Here is a 24,016-nt window from a genome sequence, read left to right as displayed (position 1 = left end):
CGTACCCATGCTGTTGATGCATCGCCTGATACGCCCCGAGATCCATCAGGTCAGGTCGGTTCGAAGCCCGGTCGGACCCCGCCTGAGCGGGCAAGAGATAGTCTGGGAGTACCATCGGTAGCTGAGCCCTATATTCCGGTCCTTGATCCGGGTTTGGCGCCGTAGACGAGGTAGTCTGGCCTGTATGCAGCATCGGAAAAGACTGGGACGAATGTGGAATACGTGCCATGTCATCTTCGTCGCTGTCTCCATCCACATTGCCATCCTGGTGCCCCGGTTCGCCTTTCCTCCCGTCCAACTCTCGTTCTCTCCTCGACCTCGCCTTTTCCAGAGCGACCGGGAACGAAGCGCTGGGAATCAACCCCCCTGCCCGAGCGGCCAGCGACCTCAGTCTCCCTTCCATCCAGTCGTCCGGCTTGCTCGCTTCACCTCTGACCTCTCCCTCGATTTCCGCGTCTCTCGAATCATCGTCATTGACGGCCTTGGTTTTGGGCTTGATCGAAATCTCGTTGCTCGATCTCGCCCGGGTCATGCTAGGTGGTATAGGCGCAGAGCCAGCGATTCCGACCTCGTTCACGGTCAACAGACCTGCCGACTGTCCTTGTCCAGATTGCGTCCCTTCGCCCGCAGCTGTATTGCCGTACGGATACTGGTATTGCTGCTGATAATCGGTGTACGATTGAGAAGGGTCGTGAGGTTGCAACAGACCATGTCGGCCTTCTTGCTCTTCTCCCGTACCACTGGCACCGCCGACAAGGGGTGGGGTGACCGTCGAGGCAGAATGAGCATCACCTTCGGAAGCTCGCCGGCCCGTCTGCGTCCATCCTGAAGGAGCGTTCGTCATCGTCATATCCTGTCGACCTGGTCAACCGTGCGTGCAAGAAGTCCTTCCGGAAGAGATGATGGTGTCGCTGGTCTTCCTCCGGCTGCGGAGTTCGAGGATTAATTATAGGTTGAAGAAGATGAGGTGCGAGGAAGAGGATTGCAAAGACTGTCGTTCTGATAGGTTTTGTCAAGAACGAGCTACCGAGCAAGGTAGCATCATACGCTTCTCCGTGACCTTGCGTTCAGATCCTTCTTGTTGGGCTATTTCTAGTAAGATGAAGCAGTTGGTAACCTCCAACGTTGATGTGATGTATCGCGTATGGCAGGTCTGCCTTGTTCTGATCGTATGTCTTGTTGTGTCGTGCCACTCGAGATGTTTAGTTATCCCCGGTGGTCGAAAGGATGTTCAAGAAAGAGGGTAGCGGGATTTGCCAAGAGGTCGGGCCTGAAAAGGATCGTCGTCGAAACGTCTGTCGAGGTCGAGAAGCCGAAAACTAGGATTGACTAGTATAACGATGCTACCCCTCTGCCCTTGCTTTGCAGGTGAGTTGGTGAATGGCGGATATTTGTTGATATTCTCGCTAGATTGGTCGCTACAGCCACATTAACAGGTGAATGAGGTCGATAGCGGTTGACAAGAAAGAGAACACGGGCGACGGGGTGAGATCTCTTTTTCACGGATAATCTCGAGCTACGAGTCATGGATACATGGACTAGCTGCCAGCTAGTGGGATGTGCGGGTCAGACTACCCTCTTTCTTTCCTCTCGACGGTTGACCGCGAGGAGTAAGGGAGCATGGCTAGCATGGGCGGTGATGATGCTCATGTCATGCTCAAACAGACCCGGAATGATTCGGAGATCCGAGCGTCAGATTCCATATCACAAGGTTTCCCGTCCCCCTCCCCTCCCCCCCTTTTCTCTCTCTCTCTTTCCTTCCGCTCTACGATACCGAGGTCCGGGTCGTCTCATGGCTGTCAAGATTAGCGGGCCACCGCCATCGAATGTGTCGATTGGGCAACAACCCATGCAACCCAACCTGTCCCCCCGTTGAGAACATGAAGGTCGCTCAGTTCTCAGTTCTTCCGAACTTCCGACCCACCCACGCCTTTCCGATCGACCAGGTACATTCTCATCCTCGCCCGCCCCGCCCTCTCACCCATCCAAGCGATACCCTCGGAGGCTATCATCACTTCACACGACCCGAGGGGCGTTCTTTCCACTCTGTCGTTCTTTCTTTCCGTGACGTCCTGAAACGGGGTTCTCAACCAGGCAGAGCTGACGGAGTGAGAAGCGAGGTGTTCTATCCACGGAACAATCACACGGAAGGGGGTCTACGTTGATCCGTGCTGGTTCTCTCGCCACTGGCGCACGGGTTTCAAGAGGCAAGAGGCAAGAGGCAAGAGGTCGCCTGAGACGGATTTCACAAACGACGACAACGAGCGATCGGGCGATAAATGAAGAACAAAAGAACTCGTTTGAGAAAAGAAAGAGAACCAAGTTCGTCTACCTCGTAAGATGTTCTGTTGTTCTCGTACTTTCCGACTCGAACTCTATCGGTCGATCAATCGAGATCACCGTCATGGCCACGCTACGAAACGTGGTTGCGCGAAGATCGTCTGCCCGATGCCCGAGCTCACCGGTCGTTGGTGCCTAGTGAACACTCGACATTTCGTCTGTCGTTATTGACCTCTTGTTGGTTGCTGGTTCTTTCACGATATCCTTTGATATACAAGTACGTACGTCTGATATCGACTTCGGCTGATCCTTGGTCGATGTGCCAGTTTTTTTCAGCCAACCCCTCCATACGACAAAAAGAATCTCCTATCCGTCTCTGCGAGCGACAACCGAAGCAAACGTAAATTCGACATGATGATCGTTCCATTATGCAACAGTGACAGTGACATCTATCTATCATGATTGAGACCTGACCAGGACGGCGTTTCATGATCGACGACTAGCAAGGAGCATGAAACACCGCCCGGGCAGTCCTGTCATATCCCATATTTGACTTCTTTTCCCGTATTTTCGAATCGAGCGCTCATTTCCCGAATGAACCCAGGAATGAATTACCACGACGGCCAGTCACCGACCAGGGGTTTCTTTTTTCGCTTCTTTCAGTCGACGACCTTGTTGGTCCTCTCCCATCCTTTCCTCGAGGCGACTCCGTTTCCATTCCCGTTCCCATTGACCCCCACGGCACTGGCAGTTGACCTCCCAGCCGAGGTGTTCTCCAAGACCTCGGCCCTGCCAAACTCCTCTACGGCGTCCTTGCCAGCCCTCTCCGCCGCTTGCAAGGTCGACCTGACGTCCTTCTTCTTCCCTTGTCCGGCTCCAGCCGTGGTCGAAGAAGATCTCAGGTAAGACCTGACAAAGAACCTCGCAAAGAGGTAAGTGAGGGGAGTGAGGTAGATGACGTTGAACCAGACGGCAAAGGCCTGAGCGCTAGTGTCGAGGCAGGGGACCCAGGGTTCGTCGCCGTCCTTGAGACCAATGGCGGATTTGATGGCCGAAGTGGAGGTGGGGAACTTGTAGTAGACAAAGAGGTGGAGCAGGGCAGAGCCGCCGCCGACGATGAATTGGGTGATCTGCGCGGTGGTCAAGGATCGCTTGATCGCCTTGGGCACGCGGATGTTGAACGAGGTGACGGTGTAGTAGGTGTACTAGAGCAAGGCAAGAGGTAACGCCGGGAATTTCAGTATACTGGATTTGCGCAGCTCGAAACTGGTCAGACTCACCATGAGCGAGTGGATGAAGCTGTTGAAGAAGAGGAAGATCCAGATAGGAGGGCTCATGTACTTGATTCCGACAAAGAGACACCCACAGGCTCCCATATGATGGTAAGTCTGCAAGGTCGAGCTCTGCTTTCCCTTCAAGAGGATGATGGCGGTATCGATAAACTCGTAGAACTTGGAGATGTAGAACCACCAGCCGTAAAAGGCGAGCCCCTCGTTCCAGAGTCGACCGAGTTGATCGGGTTTGGGGAGGTAGGCGTTGACGGCGGTCTGAATAGTACCGGCGGTAAGAGGGTGAGACTTGAACCAAGATTGAGACGACGGGGACGAGTTGTAGATCGCAGCGTTGCCCAATCCAGAAGTCCCCTGCATCCTGCAGAGGGAATCCATCGTTCCCCTAAACCCGTTTGGCGAGGTGAACGGGTTCTCGAAACTCCTCCTCGCAGCTCCGACGATCCCTACAAACGTCCAAGCCGAGTAGACGGCGAGAAAGACGTTGTGGGCGACCATGAACCAAAAGAAACCGGACGTCTTGCTGATCGCCCAGGGCTTCCCACCGCGCTGGCGATTGACATAGTTCCAGGTCTTGACGATGAGAACGTAGGAAGAGGCCAGGAGGAGCGGCCATTTGTAGTCCAGAGATCGGAAGAAGAGGTTTTCGGGGATAGAGAAGGGAGCTCGGCTAAAGATGGAGGACTTGTCGACGGTAGGGATCGACAGGGTGGGCGGATAATCGTGGGGGAGGTCCCAGATCGCAAAGTTGGGGATGAGCGAAAGCTTGACCGAGACCATGATGTAGGTGAGATCGTCTCCAAAGTATGCTCTCTACTGGCCGATTCTATCCAGATTCCGGAGATCTGAAAGCTGCAGAATGAAGAAGAGGTCAATGCAAAAAGAGAGATTAGCATTCCACGCAAAAACTCGGAAAACGAGCTGCCTTTCGCGCGGAATGCGATGACGAGCATGACGAGAGGACATACTCCGAGGTCGAGGTGGATCCGCTTCGAGGTCGAGATGGAGAATGTCTTGGATACCAGCTGGTGGCAAGGTGGTGAGTGACGATGGTTGCTCCCTGTCTCGACCTACGTCTGACCCTTTTTGTATGAAATGGGATACGAGTTTGCAACTGCGCAGAGCAGAGGAGGGAAGAGTCGATTCTCGAAAGAGCCAAGACCGATTCTCGCTGGGCACATGGGCAGGCAGGAAACTCAAATTCCCCCAACTTTCGGTCGGAAAAAGTCCCGATTACCGGAAGTTTCCCAACAAGCTAATAACCGGATGATCGACGACCGGTCACGAACGGGCCCGCTAGCAACAATGGATCGATTACTGTTGTATACCGTACTCGTGTACATGCTTCAAGACGTTACAACGTTACACCTGGCACCTGGAATCCAGTGAGACTTCCTCGGCGATAGCTCTCCATCACAGCGACTCGCATCCTCTCCAGGAAATCGTCCATCCACATGGCTTGCGGGGCACCAGCTTCCGACTCGAGCGGGTCGTAATCGGGCTGGATCAGGATGTCTTGCAATTCGGTCTCGGGGTCGGCGACGATGGCACTCAGGTCGATCGCACGTTGCAAGTTTCTGAATGATACAAAAAATATGTTTAGCCGAGGCTCGATTGATCGATGCGGCAAGGCAAGGACGTACTTGGGGAGGTGATCGGAAGCGAGAACCAGCAGATCGTGCAACCGTAGCAAGACGTCTCCGATGTGCATCTTCTTGAGCCGCTCGTACCCCATTGACCGCAACTTGTGTCCTGTCTCAAAGGTGACTGTCAGCACTCGTGATGCGTTATGCATTCGACACGATCGACTCACGGTCATCACCCTCATCGCCCTCGGGAAGATATTCGATCCAATTTGTCGCATCGCTATCGTCCGCGATAGTCACGAGCTTGAGTACGGCTCGATGGACAAGATCTATTTCAGACTACGTGGAGCAGATTCTCATTCAGTTGTTATGAAAGAAATCAGACGTGGCAGGGCAAACGTACCGAATGCTCATTTGCCCAAGCCAACTGCTGAGACAGCATCAATCTGCTCGACGGACACACGGAATTTAGCAGACGGCTCGAAGCAATTCGAGACCTCTGCTCACCCTGACATCTCCTCGACGCCAGCCGACCAGACTCCTTCGACCCTTGCGAGCTCTTCCATCACGGTCAACAGCTCGAAATTCATCTTCATCTCTTCCAGATGATCAAAATCGACTTGATCGAGATCGTGTGACCTATAAAGTTCCTCGAAGGATCCTACGAAATCGTCCGGCAACGTCGATCGCAGACGGCTCGCAAGTTCGGCATTGTCAGATACTGCAAAACGAGCTGGTCAGCGCTGTCACAATGCTTGATATTCTATCAAACTAGACATACTCAGGTAGTACCGAATGTATTTGTTAACCAGTCTCACAGCGTCGATAAAGGTTGCATCCAGACACAATAGCCATTCTACCGATTGGTTGATACCCTTTGTGCGCCGGCTGGCGTCCCCATGCTGGACCTTGGGATATGCGTGGTACCGGATGAGCATTTCCTTTATCGTGAACTACAAAGAAGAGAGATGATGACGGTTAGCAGCTCGCTCCGCAGTAAGATATCGCCTGCGTCGCTCACGTCGACGATGTCCCCCACTCTGCTCGAGACGATATTTGCAATCTTCCTCGCGTCAAGATCTTGCTCCTGAGCCTGTTGAAGGGCTTGTTGCTTGCCTTCGAACGAGAGGTCCTCCGTTGCTGAAGCGACTACTCCCGACAAGACAGCGCTGTTCAGATGAGGTCTCCTGAACATCTTACCCGTCCTACTCACGCTCAAGGTACTTGGCATAGGCCCTTTCTCGGTCTCCGGATTCGAGTTCAGCAGAGTAGATGGCGACGAGCTGATCGGCTTTGTGCAGTCCTCCCAACTGGTCGATGTAGGATTCGAGTAGTGTACGGATACTATCTTCGTCTACCGGAAGTCCGAGCGATCGTCGATAGAGCGCAAAGTGGGTCATGAAAAAGTTGAGCGTCGTCCAAGCACTAACAGAAGCTTATATCAACGATAACGTTCTGGATCCAAGGTCAACGTTGAACATACATCTCATCCTCCTCGCGAATGGCCTCGGAGTCTTCAACGAACTCATTGATCACAGTTTCTCCCTGTCCCAAGACGATGGCCTTCTTGATCCGGTTGTACCATTCGTTCGCTTGATCCCTGATAGGCGGCGGGCATTGCTGAGCCGGGGCTTTCTCAGCCGAAAGTGAGGTGAGATTGAACTTACGCAACACTATCTCCCTGATAACGCTCGATTTGATCGAAGACTTCCGCTAATTGCCTCATCGGGTCTCCGCCCGTAGCGCCTGTCGGCACTATCGAGCTGTCGCCATAACGATCTTGCCAGTATCCGCTCAATTGTCCAAGCTTGGCGTCCAAGCTACAGATGACAGATGAGTTCCGCGGTCGCAAATACCTCAACTAGTTCCATAGCTTACCGGATGATCAGCTTGGAATTGAGGTGTGCCCATAGGTGGTCTTCCCATGTATGACAGGCAGGTAGGGTGTTATCTAGGTCGCCGGTGAGACAAGCGTACAGTGCTCGCTCCTGCTTCGATAATGAGGACTGTAATTATCGGGTTCGTTAGCTGGATGCTAGATCCCGCTCGATGTCTTGCGTGAATACGAACGTTCGTAGCTATTGCCTTGCAGGTCTTCTTCCACAGATCTCGCCGCATATTCCCAGTGACGACCGCCTCTGTTCCGTCGCCTTCCATGTCGACATCTGCTGTAAGTCCTGAATTAGTCATCAGCACGTGTGCGAGCAGAACGCGGGACGTACCCCCGACAACCACATCGATCCCCCAAGCTTTTCCCCCATTGATACTGGCTACTCTCCAGCTCTCGTCGTGCTCGTGGCAGTATGACTCTGCTTCCTCGAGCTTGCCTGCGCGTATGTATTGGTACACTTTGTCTACTGTCTTCTGGTCCAGGGCCTATAGACAATGATGAAGGTCACATCAGCACAAGCCAAGACTGACCATCTCCAAACCGTGAAACTCGCCTTGTCCTTCCCTGCCAGGTTTCCAGCCCCCCTCACACCTCTTGTCCGCACGTTCGCATCTAGATCAAGACTTGTTGCCGCATCCGATCCGTCTACCATGCGCAGGTTCTTTAGTCTCCTTGCTTCTTGCAGGGTCTCGTGGCGGTAGCTGGATTTGGCACGTTTTGAAGACGAAGCAGTGGGCTCAGACGGTTCGGCGAATGTCTCCAGGTTACTCTTGATGAGCTGCAAAACGAAAATTTGTCTATCAGTTGATTGATCATTTGGAGTAGCAACAACTTAGACTCACGGTCCATTCCTGAAGTGTCCGGTCGGAATGGAAGATGGCATTGACGAGACTCTTTGGCGAGAGGTACTTGTTCTGCTCGAGCAGCTCTTCCGGCTTGACACCCATCGGCTGCTGCACCTCACGGATTCTAAAGATCACCAACAGTTCGTCAACAAGGTGTACTTTGTGGATCAATGTGAGCTGTACTGACAAGGTGATTTTGGCGATCAAGTCCCATAACTGAGCTTGTTGCTGGAAGTCGTATTCTGCCTGAGCTGCTTCTTCATCTTCCCTACGTAGCTCCTCAGCACTGCCTTCCAGACAATCTTTTCAGCTCAAAGGCCATTTGAAACATCCAATGGCTAGTTTGTTGCTTACGTTTCGGCTGTTGCACGAGACCATCGAGCTGCCAACCCATCCTGCCCATCCAACAGAGCTTCCTTCGAGGACCCGTCGTTCCGCTGAGCTTGTACCGATTGCGCGAAAAGCTGATGTAAAGGAGTAGCCATGTCTACAGATGGCACTTGGGAAGCCCAGATGATAGAGGGAGCAGAAGAGTAGTGCGCTGTGAATAGCTGTAGATGTACCCGACTTGAACAGCTTTACCCTCAGATGTTGAATAGCTTGAACCCCTGGCGATCCCAAGGTCGTTGTCCGCTCAAGCGCGTCTTACGGCATCGACAATAAGAGCTCATGTCGGTTGACCGCAATTGCTACAACCTACAAATTTATAAAGCTACAACTTAATGGAATTCAGAGGCCGGTATCTAAGAGCCTCGGTAGGTAGTATACGAGAACTGTGAAAGCAGGAGAGGGATATGATAATGGCTCGACGGGTCTTCGTAGTTGAAGATTATCTGGAAGCAAGCGGTATGACGACATCAGCTTTGCATTCATAGCGAGATGATCCCCAGCCCAGCCCACCTCCACATAAGGATAGAAAGTAGGCTTCGAGGAGGCCTTGAAGTATTCTCCCGTTCCGAACTTCATCTTGTAGATCCCTGATGCAAGCTTGGTTGCAGGCTCTAGCAGCGTCGAGCACCGGCCGTCATTATCGGTTTGTCTAGTACCGGCTAGAGCTTCAGCGTCTCATCGGACCACATCGAAGCCGCCAAGTGAAAGCTTACCCCTGAGCAAGGGAGGAGAATTCGGCACTGCCGCCCATCAAGAAAAGCTCAACCTGGACTGCCGCGGCTGGTTTACCAGTAGTCGAATCCAAGACTGTGATACCCATGCATCAGAACCAGCGCGCATCTCTTGACTCTTAACGATCCAGCTGCTGACCATGGCAAGTGATTGGAGATTTGCTCATCTTCCGTTGATTGCGTAGTCAGCTGTTTGACTGAAGACAGTTGACCACAATCGAGGATCATATCGAGATGATGAAAGGGTAGATTGTGCTTGGATATGGTCGAGGACCGGCCATGACCGGTGGGGTGAGGGTGCGCGCTTCTATTTGGCAACGTCACATGGCGCAAGTTACCCCGGGCACTGACCCGAACCTTGTAAACGTCACAAAAGTCTCGAGGCAAATAGCATTGTCTTGATATCGGTACCAATCTCGACAGTGTCAGCTAGAGCAACGGAATCGAGTCCTCAGGAAAATCCGTACAATGCCCCCACCACCTCAGTCGATCGGAGATGGCGGTGTCCTCCAGAAGAGTCAGTCTTGCCCGCCGCTTCCCGCACGCATAACGGATCGCTCAAAACAGATTCGTCATGTCATTTGTTTGCCTTTGCAGTGAAGATGGGAGCTGTGATGGGAGGTGAGTTGTGTTCTCGTGCTAGGGTCCGGGAATGAAAAGCTGACGATTGATCCGGGCTGGGTACCAGGATCTGTTGGTCTGACCATCGGGTTCATCTTCGGTAGTTTCAGCATCTTGAAGTCAGTCAACGGCAACCCATGCTTCGGTTTATATATGCATCGCTCACCGATATACCTCTTCTGACCTCTTCTACATCAGGGGCGGACCAGGACCTCGAGGAGCGTTGGCGACTTTGTCGCAGTACATGCTGTCTTCAGCAGCTACATTCGGCTTCTTCATGTCCATCGGTTCCGTGAGCACGAACGGCCATTCATATTCCGGCATGGTCTGGCTCACTGACCAGGACCGCAATCGTACTTCACCGCAGGTCATCCGTACCGACTCTCCCTACTCTCTCAACGACGCTGCCTTTGTCACTACCGGAGCTACCACATCAGCCTACTCGCACATGCTCGCTCGCCGTTATCGAGTGTTGGAGAGCGTCAGGGGCCGACGGGCTAACAACCCTATCGAAGTCGAGGTCAAGGCTCTATGAATGGATGTTCGACCTCGTCGCGAGGCGAAACCCGCGAAGGGGTCCACTGTATAACATGGAAGATCGACACGAGATATATGCATACCAGATATTCACCATTACGATGGGTCAAACGACCTGACGTTCTTTCCTTGGCACTTTCACGTCGAACACCGCATCTAGGATTTTCTACAACGTACATGGGGGCTAGTCAAACATTATTCTACAAGACACAGTCCACTCTGGATCACCTCGCCGTGAGCATCTGCATCTCGTCCTGCTCTCTCACCGCCTGTTGGTAATCCTCCATGTCAGGATCAAGCGGGAGGATCGGAGGCTCTTGTTCCCAGATCTCGTTGAATAACCTAGGCTGCTCTCCAAAGTCGATACCTTCGCTAGGCAGGATGTTGTTGTCAACAGGTGGGAACCAGTTGTTCGTCTGATCGGCTTGCTGTTTCGATCCTTCTGATTCGGTCGCGAAGGCCGGTAGTGGAGCGTTGTCTTGCTCATACTCGGGGTCGACGCCGTTATCGTTGCCGAACTGACCGACCTGCTGCGCCCACCTACCGGCAATGATATCGGCAGGCCGTCCGCTCGTACCGTAATTGTCAGCCACGGGGTTTGAGAACGGGTAGATCTGGTCGAGGTCGCCTTGTTGCGTACGGAGGGGAGATTCGGGGGGAGGGTATCCGTACGCCAACGCATCGGGTTCTGGGTCAGGCGGAAGATACGCAGTGAGCATGGGCTGCATGTCAAAGCGACCAGCTGTACGTGGCGTCGGAAGTCGGCTGGCATCGATGTTGTCAATTGGGTATCCTGGCATCTGCTGATAGGCTGGCTCGTTGAATTCTGCATGTCCGATTTGCTGATCATGATCTTGCATCGGTTGATACATGCCGTAATCGTCCTGGTGCAAGGGCATCGGTGGCGGAGGCGCGTTCATATAGCCGGGTTGCTGCTGGTCCCAAAGGTACTCTCTAGGTCGGTCGTCGAGAGGGCTGAACTGGTCATCGGGATGGAACTGCATGACTGGTCCTCGCATGGCCCCCTGGTGGTAAAAGACATCGTCCTCAAACTGCTCGGGCCTGAGATCGTAAGGTTGCTCGTATGCGTCGTCGTAGAGTCCGTCATCGTAAGGCATGTCGAACGGGTCTTGGAACATCGGGTGACCCGTAAACTGTTGATTCATGTTTTGATTGTCTTGAGCCGCTCGCTTGGCCGCTAGGTTGCGAGTCTGCATGCCGTTCAAGAGGATATTGGTGTCCATCCACTGCTCACGCATAGCTTTTGCCCTCGCAGCTGCTCGCTGGGCACGAACGGCGCCCTTTGACAGCTCACCTGGAGCATCCTTGCGTCGCCTGTTGTCATTGTATCTGGCTGTCAATCCTGATCCTCTGCCAATGATATACTGCACACTGACCTTCGACCTCGCTTGTTGACGAGTTTGATCTGTTCCGGAGCCACCGGTTCTGGAGCTTGTTGCGCCAATGTTTCCTTGACTTCGCTTTCGAGCTGGTCACCTGAAGCGCCCTGAATGAGAAGATTTGCAACGGCGTCACATTTTTGGTCCTCGATTGGGTCTTTGCGGACTCGTCTCTGCGAGCGATAACAGTCAGCCATTGAATCAGTCTCAAATAAAGCGCGCAAACTTACTCTGACGATATCTGTTCGCCGATATGCTGGTTGATACCGGTAGTTTGGGTACCTTCGCAGGTGATCTCATCAGCTCAGACAAGAGAAGCAGCTACAGCAGACTATATTGTACTGACAGCCTGGCGTGTTCTTCTTTTTCAATACGCGCCGCTTCCGTGAATTCGGCTTTGACATTGGGTGGGGCCTGCTCGCACATCTCCTTGTCAGATCAGATCTTGAAAGGTCTTCCCTGACCTAGACTTACTTCGGCCCACATTTTGGCTGCCTGAGAAGTTGCAAGATGCCGCTGTCAGGTACCATGTGCGGAATCGACGAGCTTTGGTACTTACAACGACGCTGATGTTTTGGTGTTTCACTTCGACACTAGTCGGGATCAAATCATTGTCCTGTTTCAGGCGGTCAGAATCGCTTCGTCCGGCTGGAGTTCTATTCGTCGTGGCTCACTGTAATATGCTTTCGAAACAATATGAATCTATTGTGACGCAAGGTTACGTTCAGACAATGACATATCATGCCATAGATCTGCCGGTACTCACGCATTTCGGGGCCTCGGGATATGCCCGTTGGGCTGTTTTCGAGCGTGGCTTTTCTTGCCCTTTTTGTTGTCTTTTTGTAGCAAGATCTCGGTCGCTGACGGTGCGAGAACCTGATCCCCAGCATTTTGAGTAGGGGTTGCATTCCCGGTTTGGTTCAACGCGGTAAGCCCTCCATTTCTGACAGGCTCATGATCGCCAAAGATGGCACCCAGCAAGTCCTGTTCGACCTCATGTACAGGAAGATCGCTCAACTGATGCCTACCAGGTCCATCGCTGGTGCGTACGGCCGAATGAATCTCTGGTGGGGAGGCGGAGCCATCCTGCAACATCCGCTCGGTAGCAAACCCTATTCGACCTGTATCAACACATGCAGCTCAAAGTTCAAGGCCCGTACTGTCGTCAACTAACCTTTGTACATTTCGAGTCTTGATGGTATCGCCTCTGTTCTGTTCAAGACATAAGTCATCTTGTCCCAAGCTTGAGTTGAACCTCGATGCACCTACAAAAGTTGCAAACGCGCCACCACAATGGATGTCTCTCTTTATGCTAACCCACCGGTGAATAAAGGTTGACAAGTTGGCGGAACAAGGTTTCCTTTTGTCTCGAAGATCCTGAAGGGGCTGATCGTGGTCTGTTATACTTCCCGAGCACTCCTAGCGACGATCCCCCTGGCAAGGCGTGGCAGGCTGACACGGTGACTCTGCCCATAGACTCGCCGGTTCGAGCTTCCCCCTCCGCCTCGTGCTACTGCCTGCCGATCGGTCAGGGGGGGTCAGGGGTGGGCAGTCAAGGAGGGCCGAACAAAGGAAGCGTACCAGGCGTTACACCACACAATGCGGAGGGAGACCTGCCGAGCAGCAACTCAAGCAGGACCGACCGAACCCTCGCCGACCGCCTGCATTCCAGTCGTTATCAGTTGCGTATAGCACGCCTCGAGAACCATCGAGACCGGTGGCCATGGGCGCTTCACAGGCCCTTTGATATGCAAGAGCCTTGTAAAGCCGACAAAGGGACCTTGCCACCGTCCACAGCCGAGATTCCATGCTTTGATGTTGATGATGCTAATTGATACAGCTTTTCAAGACTATCTTCGAGGTCGAAAACCACGCACTTGCGGCGTGAGAAACCCCCATCCCACAACCACTGCTCGTCCACGAGCGGATCCGAGCTTACTTGCCCGCCCGACGCTTCATCTTCTCTTCCTTGCGCTTCCTCTCCATCTCCTCTTCCAGTCTGTCTTGCTCCCTGGCCAGTCGAGCAGCCCGAGCTTCTTCTTTCGCGATTGTCGCCGCGTTGGCCTCCATGTCATCCGAGTCTTCATCAGAAAAGGTTGTATTTCGCATGTACCTAGTAAAATCAAGTGAAGATTATGACGTTAGCATCACGTGCACAAACAACCATCCTTGAAGGCGCAAACGTACTGTTCGCGATCTTTCCCACTCCGGGAGAAACTCTGATACGCATCGAACCCAAGACTAGCCAGGATACCACCCCCACCACCACCATTTGCTCGACCAGAAGATCCTCTTCCACTGTCTCGATCGCGATCGCGACCTTTCCCAGTAGCTCTTCGTTTGCTCCGTTCGTTTCGATCCAGATCGTCCGAGTCAAGTGAGGATTCCGTATCAGGGCTTGGTGAACGGGGTCGTTTGCGGGGGGTTGGGCGGGATGATCTTGGGTCAGAAGCCAATCTCGGTGTCGGACGGGAAGAGGATGGCGAGCCAGCTCGATCCATCTCTCTTGGTTTCCTTGGAGTGAGCACCCGTGGACCAGGCTCGGGACGGCGTGATGATCCTTCCCCTGAATCCCCCCCTATCTTGCTCGATCCAGCACGATCTGATGTCTTGTCCCCATTCCTATTCTTCCCATTTACTGGTGCTGATACTGTTCGTCGTGTTGAATCCACCTCCCTCCCTTTCCCCTTTATATTCCCGTTTCCTCTTGCAGCAGGAGGCACATCGACCAATCCCGCACGTTCCGCCGTGAGCTTTGCCAACCTGCTAATCCCTTCCTCTTCCAATGACATCTTCCCCGGTCCACCTTCCCTCCAGCCTCCTCGCGTTCTTGTCGAAGCCGCTTTCGCCCCCGGAGTAAGCCCGAATTCTCGGGCATCGGCCAAGGCTTTCCGTTCTTGTCGGGTCAAGACCACCGGAGCGGCGTGAGAAGAAGAAGACGAGGCGTGCGATCGATGGCTGGCGTAACCTGGAGTACCGGGTGTAGGTGCAGAACTTGATGATGAGGGGGTTGGACGGGCGAGGGAAGGATGTGAGGCTTGTTTGATCTTGGCCATCGGACTGTAATCACTCTGCGGTATGCACAAACATCGTTCTTGTCAGTCAGACCCTCCACACATGATCGACATGAGAAACCTGAAAGAGCTCTTGCTCACCGGCTTGTCCTTTCCCAAAATCTTCTCCTTGATGACCCTCTTCCTGTCCTCCTCCCTTTTCTTCTCCAAATACGCCTTTTCCTCTGCAGCTTTCTTGGATTTCTCGGCCAACTCTAGGTCTTTCTTCCGGGACAAGATTCGTAGGCGTTTGGCTTCTTCTTCATCTTCCTTCTGCTTCTGCTCGGATGGAATGCAAGACGAGGGATCAGTACAGCCCTGTCCGGTACGAATACGACCTGATCGGGTGCGACCGCGACGTCACGCTGTAGGACAAGGAGGTAGCACAAGGCTTACCTTGATCTTTGCAGCCTTCTCCTGATTCAACCGTTCCTCTTCCACCTTTCGTTTCTCAGCGATGATGGCCTCCTTCTTGGCCTTTTCCTTTGCCTTTTCCGCCAGGAGAGCTTGAAACTGTGATGGTCGATGAAGACGAGAGGCAAAGCGCGGTTCGAGTCAAGTCCTCTTTGTTCTGCGTCCGGACTAGCTGACTTACAGAGCTCATTTTTGCAGGCGAGCCCTCTGCCTAAAGGAAGGAGGTCTGAGCCGACTAGCTTGTAGCAACACTGCTGGCTTGTAATTGTTTATGAGATGTATGCGGAGTAGGTCGCATAAGTAGAGTAAGGTAGAGTACTCTAGCTAGAGTAGTGACTATGCGCGTCGCCCCTAGCGGCCTCCCCGGGTCTCGATGAATTCATCATCATCAGTGCATGCACCAGCTCTACAACTCTTGATATCTCGGACCTAGCACCTGCACTATCTACTACCCACCACTCATCCTCAAGCTGAAAAAGCATCAAGCGAAACTACCGATCAAACATCCAGAGACAAGACTCGAGCAGGGAATCCAACGGGAAAAGATGGCAGACTCGAAAGCGAAAGGAGGTGCTTATGGCGACAACTCGGTCAGTTCGTCGCACTCACCCAATCTATGCATCCGGATATTCTGCCATCGATACTGACAATCACATCTCTTTCCATCTGCTATTCGTTGTCTTGTTTCCCTTCGCTACGCTTTCCTCCGGACAGAACGATTACCGCCGTAAATGGGACAAGGAGGAATACCTAGCGAAATCCAAAGCCCAAGATGCCGCCGCACAGGAATACGCACAGGCAGCTCAAGCTGCCCAAGCGGCGGGCAAGAAACCTCCTCCTCGGCCCCGTGCAGGAGATGCCAATATGGGGCCTAAGCCGACCAAGGCTCTGGAGGCGAGGGAAGAGGATCTGGGGATAGAGAAGAATTTGGGGAAGAGCATGTTGGTTGCTGCTGGTGGGAAGGGACCGGGGGCCGGGTTTTATGTGAGTGATAGCGTCTCATCAGGGGAGAGTCAGGTGGCGAGCTGGGAGCGGGTGAAGGAATAGGAATGTGGGCGAGGTTGCAAAACACCGATCCTGAATCCACCTCAACCCAAGAACACCTTCACATCCTCTCTCTCCCCTTGTTCACTTCCATCCGCTCGTACGCAAGCTCATAATGACTCGCATCTGCTCATGTTTGAAATCGTAGTGCGAAATGTGTCGACGGACGTTGAAAGACAGTATAGCGTACCTCGATCACGTGAATGGACGGAGCCGTGAGTAGTCGTTGCGGCCACGCAGCGAGGGTATCGGGAGATAGCGTCCCCAGCAGGTGTACTTATGCTGCTTCCTCGAATGCCCCTTGTCTATTTTGCTCAAATTTCGCATGAACTACCTCGATCCCGGGACACGTCTGCCATCTTCCCATCCTAGACCTCGCCCGACTCGGCCAGACCACCCAAGTTCGCCGCTCAACGGTCGCCCAAGTCCGGGCACGTATCGATCTCCTTCGAGCCCAATCCCAGTCCAAAATCACCAGCAAGAATTTCGACTTTGAATCCCGCCTGAAGCTGGTCGTCCAGGAAGAAGAAGCTCGACGGAAAGAGAAGAAGGAGGGCAAGAAGCGGAAACGCGAAGAGGCGCGATTGAAGGCCAGCACGGGGCAAGACGAGGATGACGAGGGGGTCAAGAGGACCAAGGGAGCGTTTGGAAACGCGAAAAAGGAGCAAGAGGAGGAGGATAGGAAGCGGGAAGAGGAGAGGCAGTTTGAAGCGATGATGGGATTTTCGGGCGGGTTTGGGGGTGGGGTCAAGAAGCGGTGAAAGGGCGTCCAATACCCGGATTGCATTTAGCGTTGTATAGAATACAGAGATCGATCATGAATCAATAATGTTCACCCTGTATCTTTTGATGGCCGCGAGGTGATGGTGAATGCAAGTGGGTCGCCATCGATGACGTAGTTTGAGTCTGCTTTCCCACGCGTCATCCCCTCTGTTTCCCCGCTCTCGCTCGCGAGATGGCTCGGCTCATCGGGGTGGAAGAGCTCCCGCGAGAGAGAGAGTGAGTGAGAGAGTGACGAAGGCAGCGACCACGGCCACGGTCGAGGGTGATCACATCCGGTCACTCCTGACTATCATCCATCAACACCTGTTATCCGAATCGCTTCTAGCCCTGTCAGCTACTAGATAGAACTACCCCATCAATCCTGTCTTGAAGAAAAGGCCTGTCATCGGAGACGAAACCACGACTCCCTTTAGCAGCATTATCGCTCGCGGGTCGTCGTCGTCACTTCCCGAACCGGATCAGCCCGACATTCGATCATACAAGCTCGATAGCTAGTCTCCCAGTCCCATCTACATCACGCAGACTCTGTACAACGTACAATACCGAGCAAGTCTTGACAAGCAGTTGAAGAGACAACCATGTCGTACGTCGCCATCGTCAAGGCGTTGTACGATTACGAGGCACAGGACCCGGCCGAAGAGTTGTCCTTCAAGGAGGATCAGGTGCTTTATGTCATCGACAAGGAGGACGATCAGTGAGTCACGAGCTCGAGTTCGAGTCTGTCTCTTGAGTGTCTGCTCTGCAATGCTAATGCTTTGATCGATGGCGTTTCTGGCAGATGGTGGAAAGCCAAGTTGAGACCAGAGGACGAGGTCGAGGAAAAGGTCGGATTGGTGCCTGCCAGCTATGTAGAAGAGGTGAGTCCAATCAAGCTTGTCTTCTTTGCTGCTTGTGATGCTGAATTATCCTCGCATGCTTGCTGCAGTCACAACCGATCTCCCACGCACGTGTTCTGTACTCGTACGAGTCTACGTCCGAAGACGAACTCTCGGTCGAGGAAGAAAACGTCGTCTCCGTTTATGAACACCAAGGCGAGTGGGATCTCGTCAAGGTCATCCACCCGACAGAAGGAGCAGCGATCGGATTCGTCCCTGCCAACTATACCGAGGCCCTGCAATCGGGTGAAGCCGAAGACTTGGGGTTGGCCAAGGGGAGGTTGGAAGAAGGCGGCCTGGTGAAAGAGGTCGACCCGGAAGAACCTATCAGTCCCGGTGTAGGTGCTGGTGCGGGGGCAGGGATGTTGGCTGCCCCGATCCCGAGAGCCGTGACCGAGTACGCGACCCCGGCAGAGAGGGTTACTAGCAGCCATCATGCCGCTCCGGGTGATGTCAAGGACGAGGTGGAGACCTGGAGCATCTCGGAACTGGACAAGAAGGGCAAGAAGAAGAAGGGCACGCTCGGTGTGGGCAATGGGGCCATCTTTTTCGCTTCAGAGACGGACAAGGTGAGTAGAGTAGAGTGGAACAGCGTTTTTGCGTTTGCACACCCTGACTCTACGTTTGTTATCGTGAACAATCAGACACCTGTGCAGCAATTCCCTATCGACGCCCTTCTCCTGTACTCAACCCCGTCGTCCAAGACGATCCTCTTCCAGTTCGCGACTGCCCCTGAGCCGCTACAATACCACTGTGGAGACAAGGCAACGACCGACGCGATCATGGCCAAGATCAGACAATCCAAAGATATCGCCGCTGGAGGTGGAGCCGCGCCTGCCCCGGCCGCTTCGCCGCCTCAAGCCGAAGGTTCGCCTTCGACCCGCGGAGTCAGGTTCTCGGCCGAACCTGCGACTGCGTTCCCCCCTCCTCCACGACGTGCGGCGAGCTCGACCATGAGCGTACCCAAGGTAACAACGACCAAGGCGACGGCATTGTACGACTTCGAAGCTCAAGGCGAGGACGAGTTGACGATCACCGATGGCGAGGATCTGACCGTGGTCGACAAGGAGAATGACGATTGGTGGACCGTGAGGAACGCTAGCGGTCAGCAGGGTGTTGTGCCCGCTCAATACGTGGAGGTGAGCCTCGCGCAAATGCCATGGTCCGAGTCAGAGGGGCATGTAGGCTGATTTCCTGTCGGTTACCGCTTGCCAGTTGGCGAGTGGAGCTGCCACAGCATCCGCTTCGACTGGCGCTCCGGCTAGGCTCGACTCGGATGACGAATCGGTCGACGACGGTGCGGCCGCTCGTCAAGCTGAACAACAGGCCGAGGCTGAACGTCGTGAACGGGAAAGACGAGAGATGGAGGAAGAGGCGGAAGAGGAGAGGAGACGGGCCGAGGATGAGGCAGCACGAAGGGCCGAGAAGGAAAGGCGGCGAGCGGAAAGGGATCGGAAGCGAAGGGAAGAGGAGGCTGCTCGAAGGTGAGATTGCAGCTCAAGGTGCGACATGGTTGAATCGGTGCTGATCTGGGGCTGCGTTGCCAAGTAGACGCGAGGCCGCTCGACAAGCACCTCCTCCAGAACCGCCCAAGCTCAAGCAGCGTCCTTCTGCCAACGACGTGGCGGCGGCCCGAAATCTGTCCATTCCCAAGGGAAGGGATGCCCCCGACAGGCCTCGAGGGGGAGACAGTGGGAGTGGAAAGAACAGTAAGTATGGCGAATCGATTCAGCGGTCAAGACTACCTAGCTGATCTCGGCAATCTTTTCTAAATCAGGACCTAATCCGTCGCGAACGCGAGTATGGCACGACAAGAGTGGACAGTTCCGAGTTGAGGCCGAGTTTTTGGGTATGGGCAATGGAAAGATCAGGTTGCACAAGTTGAACGGTGTCGTCATCGAGGTACCTTTGGAAAAGATGTCTCCGGAAGATGTCGCCTACTTGAAAAAGGTCACCCGGAAAGAGAGGGAGAGGTCCCGATCGGCTCGAGACCCGGAAGACGACATGCCCCTGGCCCAGGTCGTTCAGACTCGGTCTCCCGCGCCGACTCCCTCAGCCGAGACTAGAGCGAGGATGTCGCCACCCACCTTTTCTCCGCCTCCGACCGCGGCACCGCCTCAACAGGCCTTCCGACCGAAGCGTAGCAACTTTGACTGGTTCGAGTTCTTTCTTAATGCCGGCTGTGATATGGACGATTGCACGCGATATGCGGGCAACTTTGACAAGGATAGAATCGACGAGAGCATTCTGCCCGAGCTGGATCCTTCTACCTTGAGGTCCCTAGGGCTCCGAGAGGGAGATGTGATCCGGGTCAAAAAAGCCATCGCAGCCAAATATCGCAAGCATACGCCCGAGGAGCTAGATCAAATCAAAAAAGACGAGGAACTCGCCAAGCAGTTGCAGGACGAAGAATCAAGGGGAGGCGGTAGTTCCGCTGCCGGGCGAAGTAGTCCTGCTACGAACCTGTTTACAGGTCCGGATGGCAAACTCGCCAACAACACCCGACGTGGCCGACCCGAGCGCAAGGGGACCATCAGCTCGGTCGATCCATCCAGTATCGCTGCTGCTTCCGACCAGCTGGCAAGGAAGCCATCGCCGCCTCTCCTGGCGCCATCTCCACCTCCCGCTCCTGCTGCACCTGAGCCGCCAAAGCCTGCTCCTCTATTGAGTGGGTTCGATGACGATGCCTGGAACATCAAGCCGGAAATCAGCAAGGCCGCTACTCCCCAGCCTCCGGCTGCTCCGACACCGCCTCCTGCACCCGTCGTCGCTCCCACGCCACAGCAGACCTCCCAGACTCTGTCAAACCAGATCAACAACCTCAGTCTGAACAACACCGGCAGCTCGGCCAATAACAACGATATCTTCTCTCAGATTCCTCAGAACAGAATCGTGTCTCCCAATGCTACCGGTCAAGCCATGCCTCAGAGCTACCATGCGGGTCTGGGGATGGGCAACTCGAACATGTCTATGGCTCAGATACAACAGCAACAGCAGCAACAACAACAACAGCCGGGACCGCTTGCCCCTGTACCTGCCAATCAGGCACTGCTGAACCCGTTGATTCCGACTACCACTGGATTCTCCGGCTTCGTGCCAACGAGACAGTCGATGAACCCACAACCCACAGGCATGATGAACCAGCAGACCGGAATGGGCGGCAACATGAACATGATGCCTCAACAGACTGGCTACGGTGGTGGCATGAGCATGATGCCGCAGCAGACCGGCTACATGGGCGGCATGGCTCAACAGCAAACTGGATACTCGAATATGCAGCCACGTATGTATCAGTCGTCTTTTCACGGTTGCGGTGGATCCTGACCCTTCACGGCCTAACGTTCGCAGAGATGACCGGTTACAACCCTATGCAACAACAGCAACAGCCACAGAACGCCATGTTCAATCAGCTCTCGGCCATACCGCCACAAAAGACCGGCATGCCTCAGACCGAGCAGACCAAGTTCGATCCAGCCAATATCTTTGCCAAAATGAAGACTCAGGGCGGTGCCGGATCCGGTCCTCCACCCGCACAGTCTGCCGGTGAGTTTCATCAGGTTTCAATGTCTCGGCGCACCAGCTGATCCACCTGCCATTTGTTCCCATATAGACAAATATGACGCGCTTCGGCCACAGGCCACCGGTCTCATGCCGCTGACGACCGGTTACAACGGTGCAATGATGCCTCAGCAGACTGGCATGGGTATGATGCCTCAGCAGACCGGCATGGGTATGATGTCGCAACAGACTGGATACAATATGGGAGGCATGGGCATGAACATGGGCATGCCAGGACAGAACTCGATGTACATGCAGCAGCCACAACAGCAGCAGCAGCAACAGACCGGGTTCATGGGTCGACAAGGTGGATACGGGTATTAATCGCTCGCGAGGGTATTGGAAATCGGTCGGGTTCTGTGTGTTGTAGGTCAAAGTCCACGGTACCGAGCTATGCCTCCTAGGTGGTTCAGGTAGAAGAAGCGTTCGAACTTGTATGATGGATAGAATAATATCAATCTGTGCACTGTGACAAGAGGCCATCGAAGTGTAACCAGCATACATAGGTTACGGAAGGCATACATAGTCACAAGAAAATCGAGGGTAATCTGCTTCGCTTGTCCTTTCACTCGTAACGAGCGAAGATGCTCCCATGGCGAGGATCAGCGACGATCTTCGAAACAGAACAAAGAAGGAAAGTGGATCGTCGGGCTAGTCTCCACAATCGAGAAGCAAGAAGCAGTATTCGACAATCGTATATAGCGGGCAACGCATGCGCTATCTATTCACCTTCTTACACTTCTCCTATATCAAAACATATATCCTTCTTATCAACGCTAGTTCCTTGCTACCATATCAAAGTGAACGACGACTTCGCCATATGTATAACCTTGACGAACCCGCCTGCTGGCTTGAGAACGACGGAGCGCGCATTACTCCCTTCTACGCCCAGGAGGTATTCTGCCAAGGGAGTCCTACCTGGCTATCCTACTTGTGTAGCAGGGCCAATTCTACCTTCACTGTCATCGTGGACTGCCGTCTCTACATCCAGAGAATGTGCACTGTGGCTTTCCCTGACGTTCAAGCGATGCTGCATATCGACGGTATCGAAGTGGCCGCGCTTGTTACGGATGTACGCATCGGGGAAACTCTGCTTGAGTTTGAAGGGGTGTATGACGGAGACGAGGCCATCAGGCCATTTCGTTTTGAGAAATTGGTACGTCGATAGCTATACACCAAGTCTAGCTTCCCTGATAGTTGTCTCCTTCACGGTCCTAGCGAATGAAGGAGAATGGCTATAAGCCGTGTGACGAGATCCTCCGTGGCCTCGGTCACATCAAGGTTGAGCTCCGCAGGGCGAGGTTGAAGGGTCCTCGAGCTAGCACCGATGATGTCAAGCTATCACGGCTTCATCAACGGCCGTATGACGAAGAAAAGGTCAAATTGAAGTTGGCGCACGTGGCCAATCTTCATCGCAAACAAGAGGTAGAAAGCACGAACGAAACGTGGAACCTGACCACGGACCCTCAAGACGATAATCCTTTCTATGCGTTCCTCTTTAAGCACAACTCGGAGGCTGTGTGGCGTGCCAGTGGTCATCTGAGGAGGAATCGCCGTGAGTACCAGTTTTCCACATTCTCACATCGCTCACAACTCATCGACGTGCCCGTGCTCTAGATGAACCCGTCTTAGGGAGCGAGAAAAACCCCATCATCCTCTGAGGAAGCCCTCCAATAACAACGGCCGGAGAGACCTGATAACAGGGGATATATCGTGGATCCACGAGAGTACCAGGGCGAATTTTGCGAACAGAGTCGTCAGAGATAGTCGATATAGCCTTCCGATATTAAGATAGTTGACAAAGCCATATAGCGGTCTTGTATACAAATTGTTTGAGTCCGGCTTCTGTATAGGTCGTTCTAGTTCTCCTTTATGCGTCAAAGTATATAGATATGCACAGCCGGTATTGTCCAGTATCGGTGATGGTCGTAAATGATCGTAGATCGATTGGGTTAAAAGATAGGCAGATACTATGCTGCAGTCTTTCCCTTCTTGACCTCTTCTTCGTCGGTATGTCGAAATGTGAACTCTTCCAGCTGCGAGCCATTGCGGAGTAGCCGTATCAGCAGTCTGTATGGATGAGAATCCCAAGCCAACCTTACCTGAGCCTGGAACTCTTTCTCGACCTCCTCCATGACGTTCGCCTTGACCATCAGGTGCTCCGCATCGACTGGTACGAGCCCCCGATAGACATCAGCTGCAAGTCTCGCTTCGCTCGCTCCCAAAGAACACAGACTGGGACTCACGATCGGCCACTATAAATTGCTCATGACCAGCTTCTGCACGCTTCTTGTTGAGGTGGATGAGCAGTTGTTTCGCGGCCGGATCCCTGGACAATCAAGTGAAGTTTATTCACAAACGGATGAGCGTATGCCTTTATCGGAGCAAGATCAAAAGAACCGTACGTTTTCACCAGCATACCTACGAAGTGCACCGAGGTGTTAGCCAAGGATGCCACGGTCAATACCGACCGCAAAGCAGATCTCACCTCTTGTGATCTCGACCTTGTCCCTCGCAAACCCGGTTCCTTGCCGGGTCGTATAACCCTGTTGGCCCGAGCCTTGCTGAGCTAGGTACGCCAAATCCATTTCTATGTATGATTCTGTAGGGAGAATCTGGTATCGACCACCTTTACAGACAATCAGGATGGGTATCGATCATGGCCTTAAGCAGACGATACGTCACCGAGTCTCTTGAGGCCCGGCTTGGCTCGCGCTTC

The 24,016-nt window shown here is 53.6% G+C and overlaps 10 protein-coding genes across 10 annotated transcripts; 4 read left to right on the top strand and 6 right to left on the bottom strand.

The window, feature by feature from the left end:
* Window positions 1–2,854: 2,854 nt before the first annotated feature.
* HD553DRAFT_209763 (fatty acid elongase-like protein) lies at window positions 2,855–4,666 on the bottom strand. The gene is made up of 3 exons (XM_046177153.1): window positions 4,538–4,666; window positions 3,561–4,421; window positions 2,855–3,485 (listed from the first exon to the last, which is right to left on the bottom strand). Exons 2-3 carry the CDS (start codon window positions 4,347–4,349, stop codon window positions 2,940–2,942), a joined length of 1,335 nt encoding a protein of 444 aa, XP_046037851.1. The 5' UTR covers window positions 4,350–4,421; window positions 4,538–4,666; the 3' UTR covers window positions 2,855–2,939.
* A 196-nt stretch (window positions 4,667–4,862) lies between these two features.
* On the bottom strand, window positions 4,863–8,449 carry HD553DRAFT_309021 (nuclear pore protein 84/107). The gene is made up of 17 exons (XM_046179622.1): window positions 8,246–8,449; window positions 8,079–8,177; window positions 7,889–8,015; window positions 7,600–7,824; window positions 7,378–7,531; window positions 7,226–7,320; window positions 7,034–7,161; window positions 6,823–6,975; window positions 6,639–6,755; window positions 6,369–6,580; window positions 6,177–6,304; window positions 5,937–6,108; window positions 5,663–5,876; window positions 5,559–5,601; window positions 5,383–5,494; window positions 5,213–5,321; window positions 4,863–5,146 (listed from the first exon to the last, which is right to left on the bottom strand). The coding sequence occupies exons 1-17, from the start codon at window positions 8,374–8,376 to the stop codon at window positions 4,924–4,926; spliced, it is 2,442 nt and encodes an 813-aa protein (XP_046037850.1). The 5' UTR covers window positions 8,377–8,449; the 3' UTR covers window positions 4,863–4,923.
* HD553DRAFT_309020 (uncharacterized protein) lies at window positions 8,429–9,219 on the bottom strand. The gene is made up of 4 exons (XM_046179621.1): window positions 9,152–9,219; window positions 8,995–9,088; window positions 8,792–8,930; window positions 8,429–8,724 (listed from the first exon to the last, which is right to left on the bottom strand). The coding sequence occupies exons 1-4, from the start codon at window positions 9,177–9,179 to the stop codon at window positions 8,635–8,637; spliced, it is 351 nt and encodes a 116-aa protein (XP_046037849.1). The 5' UTR covers window positions 9,180–9,219; the 3' UTR covers window positions 8,429–8,634.
* Window positions 9,220–9,480: 261 nt separating this feature from the next.
* HD553DRAFT_340983 (reactive mitochondrial oxygen species modulator 1-domain-containing protein) lies at window positions 9,481–10,168 on the top strand (the record flags this gene model as incomplete). The annotated part of the gene is made up of 5 exons (XM_046182595.1): window positions 9,481–9,529; window positions 9,610–9,633; window positions 9,701–9,752; window positions 9,832–9,925; window positions 10,001–10,168. 5 exons carry the CDS (start codon window positions 9,481–9,483, stop codon window positions 10,166–10,168), a joined length of 387 nt encoding a protein of 128 aa, XP_046037848.1.
* Window positions 10,169–10,394: 226 nt separating this feature from the next.
* HD553DRAFT_349207 (uncharacterized protein) lies at window positions 10,395–12,802 on the bottom strand (the record flags this gene model as incomplete). Its single annotated transcript, XM_046183443.1, has 9 exons — window positions 10,395–11,505; window positions 11,568–11,743; window positions 11,801–11,852; window positions 11,917–11,984; window positions 12,045–12,065; window positions 12,130–12,186; window positions 12,245–12,272; window positions 12,337–12,682; window positions 12,745–12,802. The coding sequence occupies 9 exons, from the start codon at window positions 12,800–12,802 to the stop codon at window positions 10,395–10,397; spliced, it is 1,917 nt and encodes a 638-aa protein (XP_046037847.1).
* Window positions 12,803–13,367: 565 nt separating this feature from the next.
* On the bottom strand, window positions 13,368–15,295 carry HD553DRAFT_349206 (uncharacterized protein). Its single transcript, XM_046183442.1, has 5 exons — window positions 15,219–15,295; window positions 15,020–15,136; window positions 14,726–14,902; window positions 13,758–14,641; window positions 13,368–13,683 (listed from the first exon to the last, which is right to left on the bottom strand). Exons 1-5 carry the CDS (start codon window positions 15,225–15,227, stop codon window positions 13,506–13,508), a joined length of 1,365 nt encoding a protein of 454 aa, XP_046037846.1. The 5' UTR covers window positions 15,228–15,295; the 3' UTR covers window positions 13,368–13,505.
* A 179-nt stretch (window positions 15,296–15,474) lies between these two features.
* HD553DRAFT_309015 (uncharacterized protein) lies at window positions 15,475–16,921 on the top strand. Its single transcript, XM_046179620.1, has 4 exons — window positions 15,475–15,627; window positions 15,752–16,021; window positions 16,230–16,296; window positions 16,454–16,921. The coding sequence occupies exons 1-4, from the start codon at window positions 15,583–15,585 to the stop codon at window positions 16,840–16,842; spliced, it is 771 nt and encodes a 256-aa protein (XP_046037845.1). The 5' UTR covers window positions 15,475–15,582; the 3' UTR covers window positions 16,843–16,921.
* Window positions 16,922–17,124: 203 nt separating this feature from the next.
* Window positions 17,125–21,769, top strand: HD553DRAFT_334703 (uncharacterized protein). Its single transcript, XM_046182160.1, has 9 exons — window positions 17,125–17,558; window positions 17,643–17,721; window positions 17,790–18,308; window positions 18,384–18,878; window positions 18,955–19,223; window positions 19,291–19,448; window positions 19,517–21,022; window positions 21,088–21,282; window positions 21,350–21,769. The coding sequence occupies exons 1-9, from the start codon at window positions 17,443–17,445 to the stop codon at window positions 21,619–21,621; spliced, it is 3,609 nt and encodes a 1,202-aa protein (XP_046037844.1). The 5' UTR covers window positions 17,125–17,442; the 3' UTR covers window positions 21,622–21,769.
* Window positions 21,770–21,812: 43 nt separating this feature from the next.
* On the top strand, window positions 21,813–23,074 carry HD553DRAFT_209566 (uncharacterized protein). The gene is made up of 3 exons (XM_046177152.1): window positions 21,813–22,453; window positions 22,516–22,852; window positions 22,915–23,074. Exons 1-3 carry the CDS (start codon window positions 22,010–22,012, stop codon window positions 22,956–22,958), a joined length of 825 nt encoding a protein of 274 aa, XP_046037843.1. The 5' UTR covers window positions 21,813–22,009; the 3' UTR covers window positions 22,959–23,074.
* Window positions 23,075–23,267: 193 nt separating this feature from the next.
* On the bottom strand, window positions 23,268–23,885 carry HD553DRAFT_323192 (transcription factor TFIIH complex subunit Tfb5-domain-containing protein; the record flags this gene model as incomplete). The annotated part of the gene is made up of 5 exons (XM_046181369.1): window positions 23,268–23,333; window positions 23,400–23,467; window positions 23,544–23,626; window positions 23,703–23,718; window positions 23,786–23,885. 5 exons carry the CDS (start codon window positions 23,883–23,885, stop codon window positions 23,268–23,270), a joined length of 333 nt encoding a protein of 110 aa, XP_046037842.1.
* Between the last annotated feature and the right edge of the window lie 131 nt (window positions 23,886–24,016).

This window comes from Filobasidium floriforme, assembly GCF_021052385.1.
Source record: "Filobasidium floriforme strain CBS 6241 chromosome Unknown HD553scaffold_7, whole genome shotgun sequence".
In the NCBI taxonomy this organism is placed as follows: Eukaryota; Fungi; Basidiomycota; class Tremellomycetes; order Filobasidiales; family Filobasidiaceae; genus Filobasidium; species Filobasidium floriforme.
This window is presented reverse-complemented; position numbering and strand designations above follow the sequence as displayed.